This window comes from Apis dorsata, unplaced genomic scaffold (genome assembly GCF_000469605.1).
Source record: "Apis dorsata unplaced genomic scaffold, Apis dorsata 1.3 scaffold_527, whole genome shotgun sequence".
Classification (NCBI taxonomy): Eukaryota; Metazoa; Arthropoda; class Insecta; order Hymenoptera; family Apidae; genus Apis; species Apis dorsata.
The window spans coordinates 22883-43012 of record NW_006263750.1 but is presented as its reverse complement, the minus strand read 5'-3'; the positions used below and the strand labels follow the sequence as shown (position 1 = coordinate 43012).

Here is a 20130-nt window from a genome sequence, read left to right as displayed (position 1 = left end):
TTTGGAGCTACTGGATTTACAGGAAAATATGCTGTAAAAATAGCAGTACAATTAGCTGTAGAAAAACAAATGAAATTTGGAGTGTCTGGACGCAGAAAGCAAGCTTTAGAAGCAATTGTTAAAGAATTTGCTTCTAATATTGGTAAAATTAAATTCTAATTAATTACAATTTTAACATTTAATTTTCATTATAATTATTATATAAAATTATTATATAAAATTTTATTATTATATAAAATTATATATTTAAAAATTATATGAGTAATTTTTTTCAGATGATGTGCCTATATTTATTGCTGATTTGAAAGATGAAGAATCACTGAAAAAAATGACATCACATGCAAAAGTCCTTATTAATTGTTGTGGCCCATATAGATTTTATGGAGAACCTATTATTAAAGCATGTATTGCCACACATACTCATCAAATTGATGTCAGTGGAGAACCCCAGGTAATTTATTGAATTATTTCAAACTTATTGATGTTAATGTTCAAATTAATTTAATTTATATTCATTTATGCACTTTTATATTATTTATTTTTCTATATTTTTATTATAGTATATAGAATATATTCAATTAAAATATAATAAAGCTGCAGAAGAAGCTGGTATCTATATTATAAGTGCATGTGGATTTGATAGTATACCATGTGATCTTGGTATAATTTTTACGCAACAAAAATTTGATGGTGAAGTCAATTCTATTGAAACTTATTTAAATTTATGGTCAACCTCAAAAATCAGTGGTGCTACTTTAAATTATGGAACATATGAATCAGCTATTTATGGTATAGCACATTCTCATGAATTACGCGAATTGCGCACTAAACTTTATCCTGAAAAGTTACCTGAATTATGGCCAAAACTTAAAACAAGGTTAATTACACTTTATTTAATTATTATATTTATTTAATATTTAATATAATTTTTAATATTATTAATCATTTTAGGGGTTTCATTCATAAATCTTCTCTATCAGAAGGATGGTCTATGATATTTCCAGGAGCTGATCGTTCTGTAACTTTGCGTACTCAACGATTTTTATATGAAAAATATAAACAACGACCAGCGCAAGTTCAAACTTATTTCACACTTAAGTAATCAATTTATTAAAATGAATGATATGAATTACATTTAAAATTCTATATTAAATAATTTTTTTCCAGTTCTCTTTTTGCAGTATTAACAACTACTATTTTTGGTTTCATATTTTTAATGTTATCTAAATACGAATTTGGTCGTAATTTGTTATTGAAGGTATGTTATATCTTTTTTTAACATAAAATATTTCATATATTATTTTGATATTTTAAACAAAAAATACAATTTTATAAAATTTTGTTTAGTATCCTACATTTTTCTCTGGTGGATATGTAGGCTATGAAATGGCTAAACCAGAAGACCTTGATAAAATTAAGTTCTCCATTACATTTAAGGCAGAAGGATGGACTGAAAAATTAGTTGAACCTACTGATAAGCATAAAGATCCACCAAACAAGGTATTAATTACCAAAGTCAGTGGAACTAATCCTGGATATGGTGCTACATGCACTATGTTATTGCTTTCTGCTATAACAATTCTCAAAGAATCAGATAAAATACCTGTAAAGTACGTTTTTATATTTAATTTAAACATATATGTAATATTTTTTTTCATAAAATTTTAATTATATTATTAAAATTTTAGTGGAGGAGTTTTATCCCCTGGTGCTGCTTTTGGTAAAACATCATTAATCGAAGAATTAATTAAAAAGGACATAAAATTCGAGGTTATTTCTTCTATTGAAAAATAAAATATTTGATGCATTTACAGGTACAACTTCGTTCTAATATGATAAAAACAAAAGTATAGTAAATCGAAACATTATATTTTTATTTTTGTTTTATAATTATATTTAAATTTGATATTAATATTTCCATTTTTATAATTAATTAATATATTCAAGAAATTTTTTTATAAGAATATTTTTTATAAGAATATTTTTATCTTTATAACTACATCTAAAACAATTTTCACAGTTGAAATTTTTTTAAAATAATTTTAAAATTAAATGATAAAAATAATAAGCTTGAATTTATAAAGAAATTACTTCGTCTTATATATGCTTGAAATATATAAATGATATATATATATATTTCGCAAAAAACGCATATTTCTGCTACTAGAAATTAACAGAAAGGGTTTAGGGGTTTGAAAAAAACACAGAATCTATGATAAAAATGCATTTCTTAATTAGCTATTAAAACTAATTTATATATAATTTTTTATAAATATTATAATTTAATATATAATATTATTGCTTATTATCCTTAATAATAAATATATTCTTAATAATAAAAATTATGTAAAATATTTAATCCATTTACATTTTCAAAAATGTGAATTATACAATTACATTAAATAAAATATGTATTCATATTAATCATTGAGAATATAATATACATATGTGTATTCTATAATATTCTAATATATATATATATATATATATATAAATTTGTATAATTATAAATGAGTTAATGGAAATGTTATTTTCAATAAAATTGCTTTTTATTAAAAACATATAAATAACATACAATAACATATATAAATATAAATTTATATTTATATTTGTATCAAATTATTGAGTCATAAAATAAAATTATGTTTAAATTATTATCTATAATAATTATATCATATGAATCATTTTGTTTTTAATAGAAATAACATTTCAATGCAATTGATGAAATTATATTCAATGTAATTATATGATTAAACTATTAAATATTTATTTTTCTAATATTACTCAAAATTTAATTAGATTTAATTTTTCATAAAATTTGAATAGTTTTTATAATTTTGATTTTTCATAAAATTTAAAGAAATAAATATACGTTAATTTATATACATTAAAAAAACTAAATTAAATTTTCTATCTTTATATATCATATAATAGTAAAACTTATTAATATGTTAATATACACAATAATAGTTTTTAATCATTTTATTATATTATTTTCTTTATTTTATTTTATTTATTAATAATATTATTTAATCGTTTTATATTTAATTTTAAAAAAGATTAACTATTCATTTTTATATTTTAATTAAAATATTTTCATCACAATTTCATTTACTGTAAGTTTTGAAACAATATTATAAATAAGTATAAATATTATAAAGCGTATTTCTTGCTATTAGAAATGTCAAATTGATAGAAGATTGTAGGAGATTTAACTTGACAAAGTTTTTCATTCTCAGTATATATATAAATCTGTTGTTTAAAAGAATATTATTAGTAAATGATATACATTACAATCATAACTATCGTTTTTTTTTCAAACTTTCATGGCGGAATATATTAAAGATTATTCTAAAGATAAAATGGATTACACAGCAAAAAAAAGTAAGTTTTTTCTTAATATTCCAATTTTTATATTTTTATCCAATTTACAGAATTCTTTATTTATAATTTATTGATTTTTAAAGAGTTTATTAATTTTTAAAATTTTATTCTTTTATTAGATATTCTCATAATAAAATATGAGATCAAAAATAATCTAATAAATAAAATATAAACTGAATAATGATTATAAAAAATTTATAATTTAATAAAATTAAATAATTTAAAATAATTAATAAAATCAAATATTTTAAATAGAATTTATAATAAATTTTTAATTTCATTATTATTATGCTTTCAATTATGATTATTTTTTTTGTGTATGTAATAATATGGAATTGTATCTTCTTGTATCCATTGCATTTCTTTTCAAACGGCCCGATGTCATATTACAGTAGATTTATGTATGTCAATCATATTAAATAACAACAAAATAGTATTAGAAATGATATTGAATGTCTATAGTGTCAAATAGTAAAATAATAATATCAAATATCTGTATTAGGATAAAGCATGCGATATTAGGATAGAACAGAAAACTTGAATATAGAATTTCTAATTATATTTTACGATGGTACGAAATATATATACATTAATATTCATTATTTATTTCTATTATTACCTTAAATATTAAATTTGAAAAATTATATTTTATAAAAAAAATTTTTTATATAATAATAATTATCTAAAGATAATTATCAAAAGAAAAAGTTTTATTATTAATAGTTAATTCTTATTATTACATATAGAAATATTATGATATATTAATAATCTTTTTTTGCCAAAGATTTTTTGTTTTTATAATTACATGTTTCAAATAATGGAATAAATTTATTTTTATGTCATTCATCCTACATTGCTTTTGATATTAATTTCTTATTGTTTTTTACATGAGTGACTTCGAATTCTTTACCGATACGATTTAACTTTTTACACGTCATCTTTCCTTTAGTTTTTTTCTTTTCAACATAATTATTAATATAAAAAAATTTAGCATTCATTAAATCATTAGACTAACATTAATTAAATTATACAATGAATCATCGAAAATATTTTTTTTTTGAATTTTATATTATTTTATTAAATTTCATATCATTGAAGTGATACACATTTAATGAAATTAAAAACCAAATATGTATTTCACAAAATTATAATAGTAGTTTGTATTGATTGCAAGTAGTGAAGGTCAGTTGAACTCAGACAAGTTTCAGTAGTGCAACTATGAATACGGGCGAGAATCATAGTTTTGCGCGCTTTTATATAGCTCGAGATATACTATGTTTAGGAAATAATATGAACAAATGTATTTTTATAGGTTGTATGGATATAATTTTAAATTTATATTTAAACGTTTTCTAAATATATTTTATATTTGAGCAAAATAATAAAAAAGATACAATTTAATAATAAGCAATTTGGATAATTAGTAAGTTATTACATAAATGACTTTGATGTATTATCACAAAGTACAATATCCATAGCTATATTAACTTTAATCATTGTAGTTTAATAGTTTAGCCTGAATATCATGATAACCTCATCAATGATAAAATTTAATTATTGAAACTGAGAGTAGTTAATGTCATTGTTATAGTTTTTGTTATCAATATTACTAATAATAATATGAAAATACTAAAATCATATTAGGATTATTTTCAAGATTATTTTAAAAAATATGCACATATATAATGTATGTAGCATACGTGTCTTTATAATAATTCGATATTTTTACAATATTTTAGAAGAAAAATTAATAATAATTTCTTCATATCTTACATTTTTTTAACTTATTTAAATAGAAAAATATAATTTATAAAAATTGAAATCTTGAATATTCTTATGAAATTGAGATTTTAACATACGCGTAGGACGGTACTAGGAAACGTCTATGCACAATCTTAAGAAATCCTGCAAATAGAAGGAAAAGGTAATAAGTGTGGGAAACCGGTCTCTTAGAAATCATGATGACGTAGATTCTGACTCGCATTCTAAAAACTCATAGAATGAATTTTCTGTGCTTTCCTATATTAAGATAAATTTTTCCCTATAAGCAATGTTATTCTAAATCCGCGATATCATATTATTTATTTCTAATTTTTTTTATTATTTTTTCTAATTGTTTATGATATGCAAATGCTACTTGATTAATAAAAAAATTTTTAGCTTTAATTTTTTATATATTTAAAATTTTTTTTTAACAATTGATAATTATTATAAAATAAAAAAATTATATTTCAAATCATTGTATTTTTTATTTTATTGTAAATTATCATTATAAAGTATCATAATATTTAAATCTTTCAATATTTTTTATATATATGTACATAATTTTTAAAAAATTAATATAATTATTTGTTGTGTGGACCTCGCACATTACAAATATTTCAACAATTTCCGTCAATCAAGGCGCTACTTGTCACTTGAGATTATAATTTGCAATGTGGATTCCGGATAAAGTTCATTATTTCCCTCTTATATACTAGAGAGGGAAGATCTTATTCACTTGGAGATATTCTCATTTTTATGTTATTATCAGTTATTATTAATCTCATTTTTACGTATAATCAATATCAGCATTGGGTTACTGATTGTGTATTTTTGCATTTTTTTCATATATATTGAACGCGATGCGAATTTTAATTTATTAATTGCATAAACTTGCTTTTTGAAGAAATCAAATGTGATATTACAACATAATATATATTTAAATAAAAAAGACAGAATTTAAAAAAACAAAAAAAAATTATTGAAAACGAAAAAGGAATGCAGATGCATTACGATTAGAGCGAAAGAGGGAGAGAAAGAGAGATAGAGAGGGAAGAACCATACATACATAGGGGACAATCGCACTCTCTACGGTTCTGTCGGTTCAGTCACACTGCGTCACTTGATCGAGCGACTTCGTGCTCGTTTCTTTCCTTTTGGACTCGTTGACTACTATCCTTTTTATTTAGTTTCTCTTCTCTCGTGTCTCGAATAAATATTTGTCGTTTCTTTATTTTTCCTTGTTTTTTTTTTTATCTAAAAAATAGTTTTATTGCTATTGCGAATATAAACATTTAGTCTTTGGAAAGCAAAAGGACAAAATAAGATTAATAACTGAAAATAGAAATTTTTCAACGACGTTCCACCTTTACTGCATTGATACTCCAAAAAGTTCCGAGGTGCACGTGAACCTACCGATTGAATCTGCTTGCGAGTAAGTTTCATTGGTTTGATTGAGATTGAACGCGATTCGCTAAAACTTGCTATACACACGCGTATTGTTCGTGAATCACGTGGTAGAGCTATTGAGATCAAATTGAAAATCGCGCGTTATTTGTAATATGGTTCTTTTTAAAAAAAAAATTCTTTTGTTAAACAATTTTTTTTATTGACAAGTTTATTGATAAAAGATGGAGAAATTATTTTATTATCATCTGATTACACATTTAATGAAACAATTTTTACATAAAATACAACTATCATTTCGACATCAAATACCATAGAAATTCATTATATTTTTATTTATTGCAATATAAGTAAACATTCCAGTGATATTAATAAATAATTCTATAATATTATAATTTTAAATTCGACATGTTTAACATTTGACATTATATCGATTCTCTCTCTTTTATTAATATTATTTTCCAATTATTATACCATTCGTTCAAAATGCCTTGAATCAATTTTGATAGACCATCTGTGTTCCTCATCGACCGATCATCTCTCGAATTTAAAAGGGATCGTTTGCTATAATTTAAGTGGCAAACAAGGTTAAAAAGCCCCAATCATGAACGGAATTTCCAACCAATGTACTAAAATTAAGGATCTAAATATATATGATGACGAAGACAAACACACAATGATGATAAAAAAACCGGGACCATTAAGAACTGTTTCCTGGTCAGAGAACGTCGAGGAAAGTAACTTGGATGTGCCAGGAACTCCTAGAACTCCGCGAACTTCCACAACGCCAGGTATCGTTTCCGAGAAAAGTCCATTGTCTTAATCATTGGGCATTTTGCCTACGTAATATTTTCTAGACCACAAAGTAATTTTCAAGACTTTTAATGACGGATAAATCTAATGGATTATTAGAAATAGGTAGGTAATATAAATTGTTATTAGCAACTATTATTAATGCATTATTAAAACCTATTATTGAATTCCTATTTCGTGGAATAGATTCATAATGGAGCAATTAAAGAATATTTTATTCTCCTGTTATTAAAATTATTCTCCGATTTATTTCGCAATTGATAATCATGATGGATACGATAACAGTGGCATACAAGTAGTCATTCCCTATTTCAAAATCTCGATTTATTCATAGTATCTAAATTCATTGCAATAACAACTCAAGTTATTATCTATAATTTACTATAAATTCTCTATTATAAGTTAATCGTTATTAAATTTTCGATGTATTTTATCTACATTCAAGAAAAAAATTTTAATTTTCTCGATTTTTGCTTAGTTAGTTCTGCATTTAATCAATTGCATGAATGTAACAAGTGGCACATAACTTGTTTCAATCTGCAGCCTGTTGCAGTTTTTGTAAAAAAAAAAAAAATAGAGATATGTATTATTTATTATTATTTATCATGTATTATTTATGTTACGAATTATGAATTATTACTAAAAGTTATTACTATTAATTAAATTACTAAAATTATTACTAAAAGTTCTTTATTAAGTCTTTCATTATTAAATCTCTCATCCTCTTTATTTATCGCTATTTGTTCGTTTAATTCATATAATTGACAACATTTAATTTTATTCTATTGCTATCATTCATAAAATCGAAAAATATTTGGAGAATACTCACGTCATACTTCTCGTTTCCAGGTCAATCGTAACCTGCAGATCTTAAAAATGATAAAAGACCTTGGGAACTGTTGGAGTACAGTTATGATTGTATGTAACGCGTAGCTGTGACCTTACGAATGTATGATCTCCTCTGACTTTCTGAAGGAATAGAGAATTCCTTTCATTTTTCGAAAAATCTCGTATATCTGTTGTGTTTGTCGGTACTCATATTACATTCGTCGAAATCATTCATTGATTCATCGATGAAACGATATCGAAAATCTTTCAATTATTATTATTTTATTATTATTATTATTTCGTTATTTATTTATTTTGTCAAAATAAGTTTCATCATTGCAAAAAATTTTATCGGATTCTTCAAAATAATCCATTCATTAACGCATTCAAACGAATTCAAAAATACGAATTCAAATTTATCTACTCGTTTCAACATTCGTTTAGTGAAATATAATTTCACAGTTAAGTAAAAAAAATTTAATTTTTACGATAATAAACAGATTTAAAACGATCCATACAGTTCAATCTGATTAATTCTTTTCAGCAATGTCGAACAATGTGTGCATATTGACCGTGGAAAACCTCGATTTATTCATGCTATCAGAGCGGTGTCGTTGCTCGATTGAATTACACGATACCGTTCATTAGGAAGAGGATGGTTTAACTTAGTTTTCCATCGTGAATACGTCAGTTCCAGCGTTAGATTCTATCCTCGGAGAATAAATCTATACAAGAGAGAAGTGCCGAGAGCAGTTTCGCTTTAATACGTTCTAGATTGCTCGCAAATGGAGTGTTATACAAGTGATAAATTATTTCTATCGATAGAAATCTCGCCTTCTCATCGCTGTAACGTCGTCGTTAATCGTTATGCAACAAGTTCGGCAACGCGTGCATACGTAGCCGACCATCAACAGCAAACTTCATCATCGAATCACATCACTTTGGAATATATATTACATATTATATGCATACATCGTTCGAATCGCTACACGAGATTTCGCCAAACGATCGATCGATCGATATCAGTGACTGTTAATTAAAGCATTATGTTAATCGTGAATGGAAACGATAGGCGCTTATGAATACGCGATCGTTCGTATTCCTTGAAGTAAGCAAAGGAAAGAAAAAAAAAGAGAAGAAAAAAAGGAACTGGTGCAAAAAAATTTATAATTAGTTTAAAATTTACTTCGAATTACGTTTCATTGTTAAGTTTTTCCCTGATTCGATTTAGTTGCCAATTAAAACTTCGTTGTTGGATATCCACTTTTAATAAAAGTTCGTAACTTATGATTCCATTTTGTTTATCAAAATTTCAAATTCTTTGTATATACATATATTTTTTCCTAAGAAAAATCAAAAAAAGTTATAAAAAAAAAATATATATATATATCTATAAATAATTATGAGTGTTTGTATATAAATAACTAGCATATATTGCATAAATTGATTGTGAAAATAAAACTTTAAAACTTTTTGCTAGATAAAAAAAATACACATTGGTTTTTTTCTTACCACACGCAAAGTGTCGTAAACTCGCATTATAAATCTTTTCATAGGGTCATTGCGGTCATTGCCGGTGATAATAATGATATTTGTACATATTTTTTGTCTTAGTTTCAATTGAAAAATCGAAGCAGATTGCATAAGGAACAACGCTTGAGCAATAATGTTATTTCCGTTCAATATTTTTCATACTTTTAAGATAAATGTAAATCTTTTGTTAGTGAATATAGCAAATATTAAAAAATCCATAAAATTATTAGAAAATCTTTAATTTGTCTTTTTCTAGGTCACGAAAAATGCACGTTTCACCACGATTTGGAGCTAGATCATAGGCCACCCACGCGCGAAGCCCTTCTTCCGGAAATGTCACGGAGTTACAAGTTACTTTTGAGCTCGCTTGGCGAGGACCCGAATCGACCAGGTCTTTTGAAAACTCCGGAACGTGCCGCGAAAGCTATGCTGTTTTTCACGAAGGGTTATGATCAATGTATCGATGGTAAGTCTATTTTTCCAATAATATTCTTTTTCTTTTTCTCTCTTTTTTATTCATAAAAGATATATAAAAAAATTATAAACAAATAAATTAAATTAAGTATTATTCAATTGAAATGAAAAAATATTAAATAACGATGTTCTTATACATGAATTAGAGTAAAGAAGGCTTACTTTTTCAATCAAAGAAAATTAAATGTTTTATTCAATTAAAGATAGTACGAACGATTTGATCAGGATTTTCTTAGATTATAAAGTCAATGGAACAAATAAAACCATGAATATACCCACTCGAGAAAAGTACTCGTCCATTTCTTTCTTTCTCTCCTTCAAGTTGCTCGAGATCCGTCACAAGGGAAAAGAGAGGAAGACTTAAGTATCTATGATTCGAAAAAAGAGAGCGTAAAGCTCATAATATAAATGGGTCTCAGGGACGCACAGCGAATTCGAAAAGAATGCCTTTCACCTTTTCCTTCCATTTATCTTATGCCAAGTAGACTGTTACTATTCTCCGGTAATTATGATTTTACGAACAGTTAAATAAAATAAAATCATTATTAGCGATTTTACATTATACCACCTTTTTTTTTTTTTTAGATACATTATCTAAAAATATGTAATTTATAATTTATGAATATTTTATAATTTTATTTTATAATCTTTAATTTGTTAAATAATTTATCGTTCCAATTTATTTAATAAGCATTTGCTTATTTTTCTTTTCTTTTATTTATATTCTCAGTATTCATTCTGATAATATAATTGGGTCAAATGTAATTGCGATAATTATATTTACATTAGATTAAATTTAACTTGGATCATTTAACACTAATTTTAATCATTTAATTTTTATTCATATTTTTATATACATAAATATTTTTTACATGATTATATATATACATATTATTATATATTTTTTACATGAATATATCGTTTACTATATTACGTAAAACACAGAATAGAAATTAAAATAAGAGATTTATTCTGACAATAACTCACTTAATTTAAGTGTTGCGAGTTATGGTATAACTATGGTTCAATACCAATTGAAAATTAAATAGCTAGCAATAAATACTAGTACGATTCTATACGATTTTAATATGGGTGGAACAATAGCTACAGGTGGTGGAAAGACTTTAATTCACTTCGATTTAACCTTTCTTTCTTCTAAAGTGGAATTGCTCTCAAGATAAGCTCCGTTAACGATAGTTTTGCTCGCCCCAGTGAATCTGAAACGAGTCCCGACCACTTTCCTACGAAAGCTCAACCCACACCCCTTTTGTAACTACTTTCCACGGTTCTCACGGAACCGTTCCCCTCTGACAATTTCTCTTTGTCTTTCTTATCGATAAGCTTGACCGAATTTCCGTTGCAACTGTACGTGAATATTATATGTATGTACATTTATGTACATATAATATACATTTTCTTTAATGAAAATTTCAAAATCAATGGAGAAAATTACTTTGAACAAGATTATAGAGTGAAAGTCACGAACATTAAAATCCTATTATTAGAGTTAATATTCATAATTATTATGGCAGCTAATATATTGTTTTATATTAGACAAAAATATTATATACAAATATATATTTCATTATTCGATGCATGCAAAATCGATATCACTTCCTTATCTCACTTTCTATACCATATGTTTGTGATTGTATTTTTTTTTTTCGTTAATTTTTTTTATTTCTAAATAGAGATAAATGGAGATATATATTAATAAAAAAAACTACATATTAAGTTTGTCGATAATAGAAAAAAATTCCATGGAATTCCAATCGAACGATGATCGTATTAGATCATTGAATCGAAAAATTAAACTACACGCTTTTAACGTCTGCTTCAAAGGCAGTACGTATAGAAGAGAGGAAATTAAACTCAAGTATAGTCTAATAGAGAATAGAGATAGACATGCACATAAAAGTAAACTTCCCTTAAAATCCAGTAAAATTCATATCTTTATCGTTTCTTTGCAAAAAGAAAAAAATGCGAAGAATCATTGCTACGATCGATAGCAAAAATTGTATTATGTATAGGAAAATACGTAACATAAAAAGTACATTTTGGTTAACCAGAATATGAATTGGTTTCATCATTGTCGGTCATTGTGAAGGTGTTTCTTGTTAAGGTTGCCGTGGAAACCGTGGAGAGCACCCTCCATTACCTACCCACCAACACCTACTATCCACCGACTCATACCTATACACCACCACTAGCCTAGACGATGTAGTAAGTAGGTCAATATCGAGTAAATCACAGCTAGGATCGTGAGGACCTTAACCCACGTGCAAGATGTTCTTTCTTCGCAGAACAATTTAAACGACGATCGTTTCTCATCTTTGTACAAGGTTGCTTTTGCATTGCAATTGAATTGTGCAATAATCGCGTGATCTTGATAGATCATAGCTTCCTTGTACCTATAGGAAATTTTTTGAAATAATATTACGATTTCTTGCTTCCTTATTATTATACGTAGTATTTATTTATATGCGAATTTTTTTCTTACCTTCCTTTTACAGACATTATAAATGATGCAGTTTTCGATGAAGATCACGATGAGATGGTTGTAGTGAAGGACATCGAGATGTTCTCCATGTGTGAACATCATTTAGTACCTTTCTATGGGAAGGTGTCGATCGGTTATCTTCCTTGTAAAAAGATCCTTGGTCTCAGTAAATTAGCCAGGTAATAAGAAATTGTCTTAATTAGCATTTGTATACTTTAATAAATAAATAAATTATTATATATAATATAATAATTATAAATAAATTACTTTAATAAATCCTTTCTATTGAATTGAATAATTAAATTAAAATAATTTATTGAAATTAATTATTAAAAGTTACTTATTAATGAGTAACTCTTATTACTATTATTATTATTTTTTTTTATAAATTACATTGATTATCTGTTATTATTGCACATTGTTTTATTTTGTATTTTCGAAAATCAATACATCTCGAATCGTATAAATTTATTTATTTTTTTGAAGATTAAATGATTATAATCGTAACATGACCAAATTGATAAAAAAATGATAAAATTATCATATTATGTATAATTAACAAGCAAATTTTTATGAATTAATTGAATAAGAATTGATGCAACTTGCATCAATATATATGATAATTAAAATTATTATCGAATGTAGATTATTTCATCATCAATTTGGTTATTTATGTAATCATAAAAGTAAAATAAAAATTCGTTAAGATAAATTAATGATGAACCAATCCCAATAATATATTTCACGAAGAGATTATATATTGCATTGGTAATAATTACGCATTTGATTAAAGAAATATTTAAAGCGGAAAGAAAAAAATACAAGTGTTGGTATACCGTCCACTTTCACACATTGCTCACTCAATCGGCGAATGCACAAATGGCCACTTACTTAATTATAAAAAAAATATTATAAATTTGATATTTATTATTAACTTTGTGAACAATGAATAAATTTTTATATATTCAAATTAATCAATCAAAGTTTTTTATATCGTTCGATTTTTATTTTCTTTTTTTATTTTATATTTAATAGGATTGTAGAGATCTTCAGCAGACGTCTTCAAGTGCAAGAACGTCTTACCAAACAAATCGCGGTAGCGGTAACGAAAGCAGTGCAACCAGCAGGAGTGGCTGTAGTCGTCGAAGGAGTGTATGTATTTTTATCATTAAAAATAAATAAAATTTATTGAATAACTTTATGATTTAGCTTTAATAAATGTAAGGAAAATATTGCAAAAATGTACATAACATTATATTTTTATATTATATCTTCTTCTTTTTGTACCCTATTTCATTCCAATACATTCGAATCTTGAGCAATAGTTTTCGCAAGGATTAATCGCACGTAGGAATGTAACCTTGTACTAATAAGGTGCTATCACTTAGTAAAGAATTAAAATGCATTCTCGTTCAATAGAAAACAATTTATTCTTGGTTTAAAAACGTATATAAGAATGCTTAATACTTATATTTATTTAATGATTTTTATATATATATAATGATATATAATATGAATGAATCACTAAAATATAAATGAAATTAATCTAGATTTCTTTGCAAGATACAAATATTGCATTATAATAAATAACAATTCAAAGTTATTAACAATCTAGATCAATCTAGATCAATGTTTTATATAAATAATAATTTAATATATATAATTATAAACTATATTTTAATTAAATTAAATTATATATAAACAATGCTACTATATAATTATAGTTTTTTTTAATTTAAAAGTTTATAAAAAAAATAATCAAAATAAATGATTAATAATTTTTTCATTCACTTTCTTCATAATCTAAAGTTAAATATCATATTCGTTACAACAAATAATTTGTATTTTATTAATAAATATATGTCATAATATGTCTTGATTATAATTTTTTAATTACATTATTAGATTAATAGATCTTTTCAACATAGTATAATTTTACATATATATAATTTTGATATATATATAAAGAATCAATTCTTCTTCTAAGAATGAAATTCAACTATAGCAGCACTGAGACATTAAAAGAAAAATACCATTATCATGTTACAGGCATATGTGTATGGTGATGAGAGGAGTGCAGAAAATAAATAGCAAGACAGTTACATCAACGATGCTTGGCGTATTCCGGGATGATCCCAAGACTCGCGAGGAATTCCTTAATCTGGTTCATAATAAGTAAATTTCTTTCTTCGAAGTATGATTTTTTATTATTGGCCAAGGGACCACTGTATTTAAAATGGCCCCCAATACTTTTCTTCTTTTAACATTTTTTTCATACTGCTACCTCACTAGAAGGCGTCGAAAAACAGATTGATTTGATGACGTGCTTTCTTGTAACATTCCTTTTACTTTTTTAAGGAATATTTTGTACACATAACATTTTAAAATAATATTTTTTTATTTTAATTACTTTTTCATGTAAGGATAGTCATATCGATGTAATAAAATTGAACAATGTTGTCTAAGACGTTTTTCAAGACACTCTTAAACTGCTGATCGAATGACACAAAGACAATACGGTAATTACATAGGGAAATTTTTCATAAGTTTTACAAATTAGTATTTCTATGTAAAGAAAAATTTATGAATCATTTCCCAAAATGGTATATATATATTTGAGAAAGTATGTGATATTTTCGTTATATTAGATATCCAACATTGCTAATAATATATATATATTAATAATATTATTATGCTGCTGGACCAGCTATAATTATGTTTTTGATTATTGTTATACTTTGCAAATACTTTCATAATGTTATTAATATATACAGAAAATGACTAAATAGCATTTAAAAACGTCTTTGGTAAAATAATTGCGCCGTTTATGAAAATAAACTTAAAAAATTTCGAGACCGAGATTTCTCGATCGGTATGAATTGAACGATTGCCAGAACACTTTCAACCAATGGCCTCGTAATTCGTGACAATACATATTTTAGATTCTATACTATGCGATTCTGACTGAAAAGTGTTCGCATCGCGATATATCATGCCAAACGAGAAACACAGATAAGCCTATTATATTTTAGAAATAATTTCTCATGACGAATAAACGATAAATCTTTTGATTTCGTTATCGTTTTCAGCTTGTAAAACGTTAACAGCCATACGTTTTACAACACAAAATGTTTTAATATTGATTTTTTTCTATTTTTTAATTTTTTATTGTATACGAATATAATTATTTAGTTACAAATGAATGTTATTTAAAATATTACAATACAAAATTAATATATTATTATATATGTTCATAATTCTTTTTAAGAATATATAAAATATTTTATGAAAGAAAATAGTAATTTTGACATATTTTACTATTCAATGTGTATCAGAAAATGTTCAAAAATTTAAAAAAAACAATGTGATTATTATTAATATATTTTTAAAATATTTTAATATCATTGTATAATAATATTTATGTATGATTTCATCTTGTTTTTTTTAAGTAATGAAATTAATTTTTTTTATTTAAATCGTTAAAAATTGTGTTAAAAATATATGTTAAAAATAATGATGTTTAGTACTTAAAAGAATAAAATATTACATATTTATAAATATTATACATTTATAAACTTATTATTGTTGTGGAAAATTTTATCATTTAATTTTAAAATTTAATAACTTAACAAATCAAAAATTAATAAATTTAAAAATATTAAAATTTAAGTTATATTTAATTAAATTATTATTCATTGAATTGTGTAAATTAAATAATTTATGAATAATATTTGAAATATCATATATGTATAACATTCGATATAATATTATACAAATTTTATGTACTTCAAATCTATTTTAAATAATGAAAAATATCTTAATGTTATTTATGAGAATGAATGTTTAATATTTATAATATTTTTCTGATAATGTTATATAAAATTATATTTATACTTTCAATATTGTGTTTTTTTATTTTCACATCATAAAGAAAAAAATATTTTGTAATTTTAAAAAACGAATAGAAATTTATTATAGATATTTTCATAATTAAAAATGAATAGTAAATAAGTATTTACAATTTTTTCTAATGTATATTTTTTTTCTTTCTTCATTTCTATTCATATTATACAATTATTCTCTACTCATAATATACAATTTAAGTAATTCGCAACTTTTTATTAACAAAATACTCGCTATACGTAATTTTATCATAATAATTTAATTCATAAATGCATACTTTGAATGAATTTACCTTTTTATATTATATATTATCATCACATAATATTTAGAAAACATAAATACAATATAAATCATTTATTTGCAATGTATGCATAAAACTTCGCGGATAACATTAACGAAATTAAATAAATAGCTAATTTTAATGATATAAAAAGAAATCTTATCATATAGTAAATCTAGGACACGGAGGTATTTCAATTTTTTTCATAACTGGAGAACCGCAAATTGGCACTGAAACATTATTTGATCCACAAATATTTTCTGTATCTCCCTGATGAAGAAGAAATATCGTACTATTGTTCATTGCAGATTGCCGACTTTTTCCAGCAGAACAACAAGGACTGGCGCAAGGTCGTTTCACAGTGCAATTTTCTTCATGAACGGTGCTTCCGTTACCGATACGTTTAGTGCCGCAATTTTTAGCGATCCCAGTTGACGTAGTGCCTTTCTTGGCACATGGTACAACCGATTCTCTGAAAGTGAAACTTTAATGAGTCAGGATTGACCTTGTTTAGATATAGATCAATAAATTCTATTTTTTTTATTTCGAAGTGAAAGGATCATAATGACAAACGTTCAAGAAATATTCAAGCATAATATACTCCAAGTATTATAAATAAAATATATAGAATATCTTTGTTAAACTTTTTTTTTATTAATTTCTTTAAATTAATCTTTAAAATTGATTTTTTTCTTTCTAATTCTTTATTGTAATTAATAGTTGGCTAAAAGAAATTAAAAACTTTACATAGCAGAAGCAGGACAAGGTGCACAAGGAGTACAACATGGAATTGGTGGACAACGTAAAACTTTCAATGCTTCGACATTCAAAGATGAAACACCTCGAAGTAATGCTCGTTGTATCGCATTCTCATATTCAGCACGTTCTTTTATAATACGTTCATTTTCTTTGCGGAGTCTTGCTATTTCACCTTCAAGCTATTTAAACAAATTATTATTTTAATGTTTTATTTGAATTTACAATAAAAAAATAAAAAAAATCTTAATTTACTTCAATTTCTCGTCTTTTTTCTTTGTCTTTCAAAATTGATTGAATAGCTGCATCTGTACAAATAATTTCTATCTTTTCTTTTTCAGGCTCGTTTCCTTCTTTTATTTCTTTTGGTTCTTTTATTTCTTTTGGTTCTTTTACTTCTTTTGGTTCTTTTACTTCTTTTGGTTCTTTTATTTCTATTGGTTCTTTTACTTCTTTTGGTTCTTTTATTTCTGTTGGTTCTTTTATTTCTTTTGTTACTTCTGGAATTATCTTTCTTCTTTCTTCTTCTTGTTTTTTATGAATTTCAAAACGTTCACCAATTTGAATTGCTTCTTCTTGTGCTTTAGCCGCTTGAATTAGAGCGGCTGCACGTTCTTTCTATAAAAGAATAGTATAAAATTTTATAAAAGAATATCTTAAAAATTGCAGTAAATTAACAATTTTAATCAATAAAACTTGCTTCACATTCTCCCAATAAATTTTTTAGATTTTCGATTTCACAAGCTCGTGCTATTAATTCTTCACGCAATGTTTCAATTTCATTGTTACAAATATCCAATTTGTTTTGAACCAAACCGCTCCATTGTTGTATTCGACCAAGTATATCGACGAACATCAACTTTCATAAAAAATAAATTCAGTTTGCATTTATTATTTTATGCTTATTTATATTTTTTATAAAATTAAATTTATTTTGAAGAAAACATTACGAATTTATTTGTTTTACGAAATTGGGAGTTTCGAACAGATTCATTTATTCATTTTTATTTAATTATATATTCAACTTTATAAAACGATTTCATTTATTGTACCCTCGTCTTCCCAATTTCATGACGGTTTTACTTGCGTACAGGGCTCAACCTTTGAATCGTGCTCAAAATTCTCGCCTAAGGTAGCCAATGCTTTACCCGCTTCTTGTAAATTTTGATGCACATAATCAATAATTTCATCCACCTTCTTATCTCTGTATTTGTAAAACAATATCTTATACAAACGAGATTTTTTAATCTTAAAACGAGTTTTAATTTTAATTTTTTATTAAAATTGTTCTTTTTTTTTTTAATATTTCTTCAATATAAATCAATCTTCCTATAAAATATCATTAGAAAAGAGTTATACCCGGTTGATCCTGGTACTTGCGCCAAACAAGTACAACATGGTCCAGCTGTACGAGTTTTTTCTTCCGTTTCTTCTGGCAGTTTCAATATGTCTTTTTGTTCCTCAGGAGCATCTGCTCCTCCTACTAAACGATCTCGATTTTTCACGGTTGAATTAAATTTACGACTTGTTGTAGTTACGGATTTTTTAAATTTAATTGCTTTACTCGATGGTTTATGATTTTCATCGATAACATATTCTAGAATTAATTTTCTATCATTAATTATGGTTAATTATGCGTGATACTGTCAAAAAAATTAATATAACTTACCGCTCTTGATTGTATCTTTTAAGAGTGGACGTGGCATTTTTACTTAGTTCATATGTAACATAATGAAATGATTATAATTAAAGTTAATTTTTACATGAAAATTTTGAAATTTAATTCTAATAGGTTTAGCTAAATAAAAAGATGTATAAATGTTATTACTTCATTTTTCACTTGTTTTTGCAATTCTAAAAATATTCTACTATGTCTTTTAAGATTTTGCAATACAATTATATGATATAATACAAAAATAAATTTATATATTATATACACAATTAAATATATCATATATTTTATCAAATTTTTTTATTTGTATGAAAGTATAAATGAATTAATCGTATATATTTAAAATATAAATTTTGTATTAATTAATCGTACGTGTACGTCTCTCTACATATAAACTGTACAGGTATAATAATGAAATTAATTCTTTTTTGTAGAAAATACTCTAATTATCTGCATAATCAATTACTTTACATTATATTACAAATAATTCCTATTTTTTCATTTTTTAATTAAAACTTATTATATAAGGATCAGTTCTAAGGATCATAATCATATGATGCATTCTTAGTAAATAGATAAAATATATATATATATATATATCTATATATATATATATACATAATTTTAAGTAGCTTTTTTAGGTGGTGGCCTATAAACTCCAACTACAACAGCATGATCTCTTTCATATGGTTCCAATGTGATTTGTTCTTGAGGTTTCAATTTGTCTGCAATTAATTTTTTTACTTCCGATGCAAATACTGCTTCAGGTTGAGCTGTAGAATCTATACAGCTCGCCTAAATCAAAATCATTGTATGAAA

General features: G+C 24.7%; 3 protein-coding genes and 1 long non-coding RNA gene across 8 annotated transcripts in view; 2 read left to right on the top strand and 2 right to left on the bottom strand.

Moving 5' to 3' along the window:
• On the top strand, nt 1-16051 carry LOC102672123 (saccharopine dehydrogenase-like oxidoreductase; the record flags this gene model as incomplete). The annotated part of the gene is made up of 13 exons (XM_006620780.2): nt 1-142; nt 276-451; nt 561-877; nt 952-1098; nt 1168-1258; nt 1348-1610; nt 1689-1792; nt 6445-6576; nt 7149-7343; nt 9983-10192; nt 12714-12879; nt 13736-13852; nt 14750-16051. Coding segments are annotated over 13 exons (2190 nt in total), but the record flags the coding sequence as incomplete, so codon positions are not given.
• Nucleotides 7372-7939, top strand: LOC116186253. Its single transcript, XR_004151209.1, has 2 exons — nt 7372-7470; nt 7552-7939. It is a non-coding gene; the product is annotated as an uncharacterized LOC116186253 (long non-coding RNA).
• An 835-nt stretch (nt 16052-16886) lies between the features above and the next one.
• On the bottom strand, nt 16887-19514 carry LOC102676697 (probable serine/threonine-protein kinase kinX). 4 transcript variants are annotated; one of them, XR_004151208.1, is made up of 4 exons: nt 18999-19514; nt 18340-18498; nt 17631-18257; nt 17216-17355 (listed from the first exon to the last, which is right to left on the bottom strand). XR_004151208.1 is itself a non-coding variant. In XM_006620725.2 (3 exons), the coding sequence occupies exons 1-3, from the start codon at nt 19343-19345 to the stop codon at nt 17046-17048; spliced, it is 585 nt and encodes a 194-aa protein (XP_006620788.1). In that variant the 5' UTR covers nt 19346-19497; the 3' UTR covers nt 16887-17045. The 4 variants fall into 4 exon arrangements, 3 of the variants coding, with proteins under 3 accessions (XP_006620788.1, XP_031368771.1, XP_031368772.1); XM_006620725.2 differs by lacking the exons at nt 17631-18257; nt 18340-18498 and having other exon boundaries at nt 16887-17355; nt 18999-19236; nt 19309-19497; XM_031512911.1 differs by lacking the exon at nt 17216-17355 and having other exon boundaries at nt 17581-18257.
• Nucleotides 19515-19596: 82 nt separating this feature from the next.
• The window catches only part of LOC102676479 (rRNA 2'-O-methyltransferase fibrillarin), a 2525-nt gene continuing 1991 nt past the window's right edge, over nt 19597-20130 (bottom strand). For both annotated transcript variants that reach the window (XM_006620724.2, XM_031512910.1), the window contains one exon: nt 19597-20106. In XM_006620724.2, coding sequence (XP_006620787.1) covers nt 19936-20106 — 171 coding nt within the window. In that variant the 3' untranslated portion in view covers nt 19597-19935. The remainder of the gene's footprint in view (nt 20107-20130) is intronic.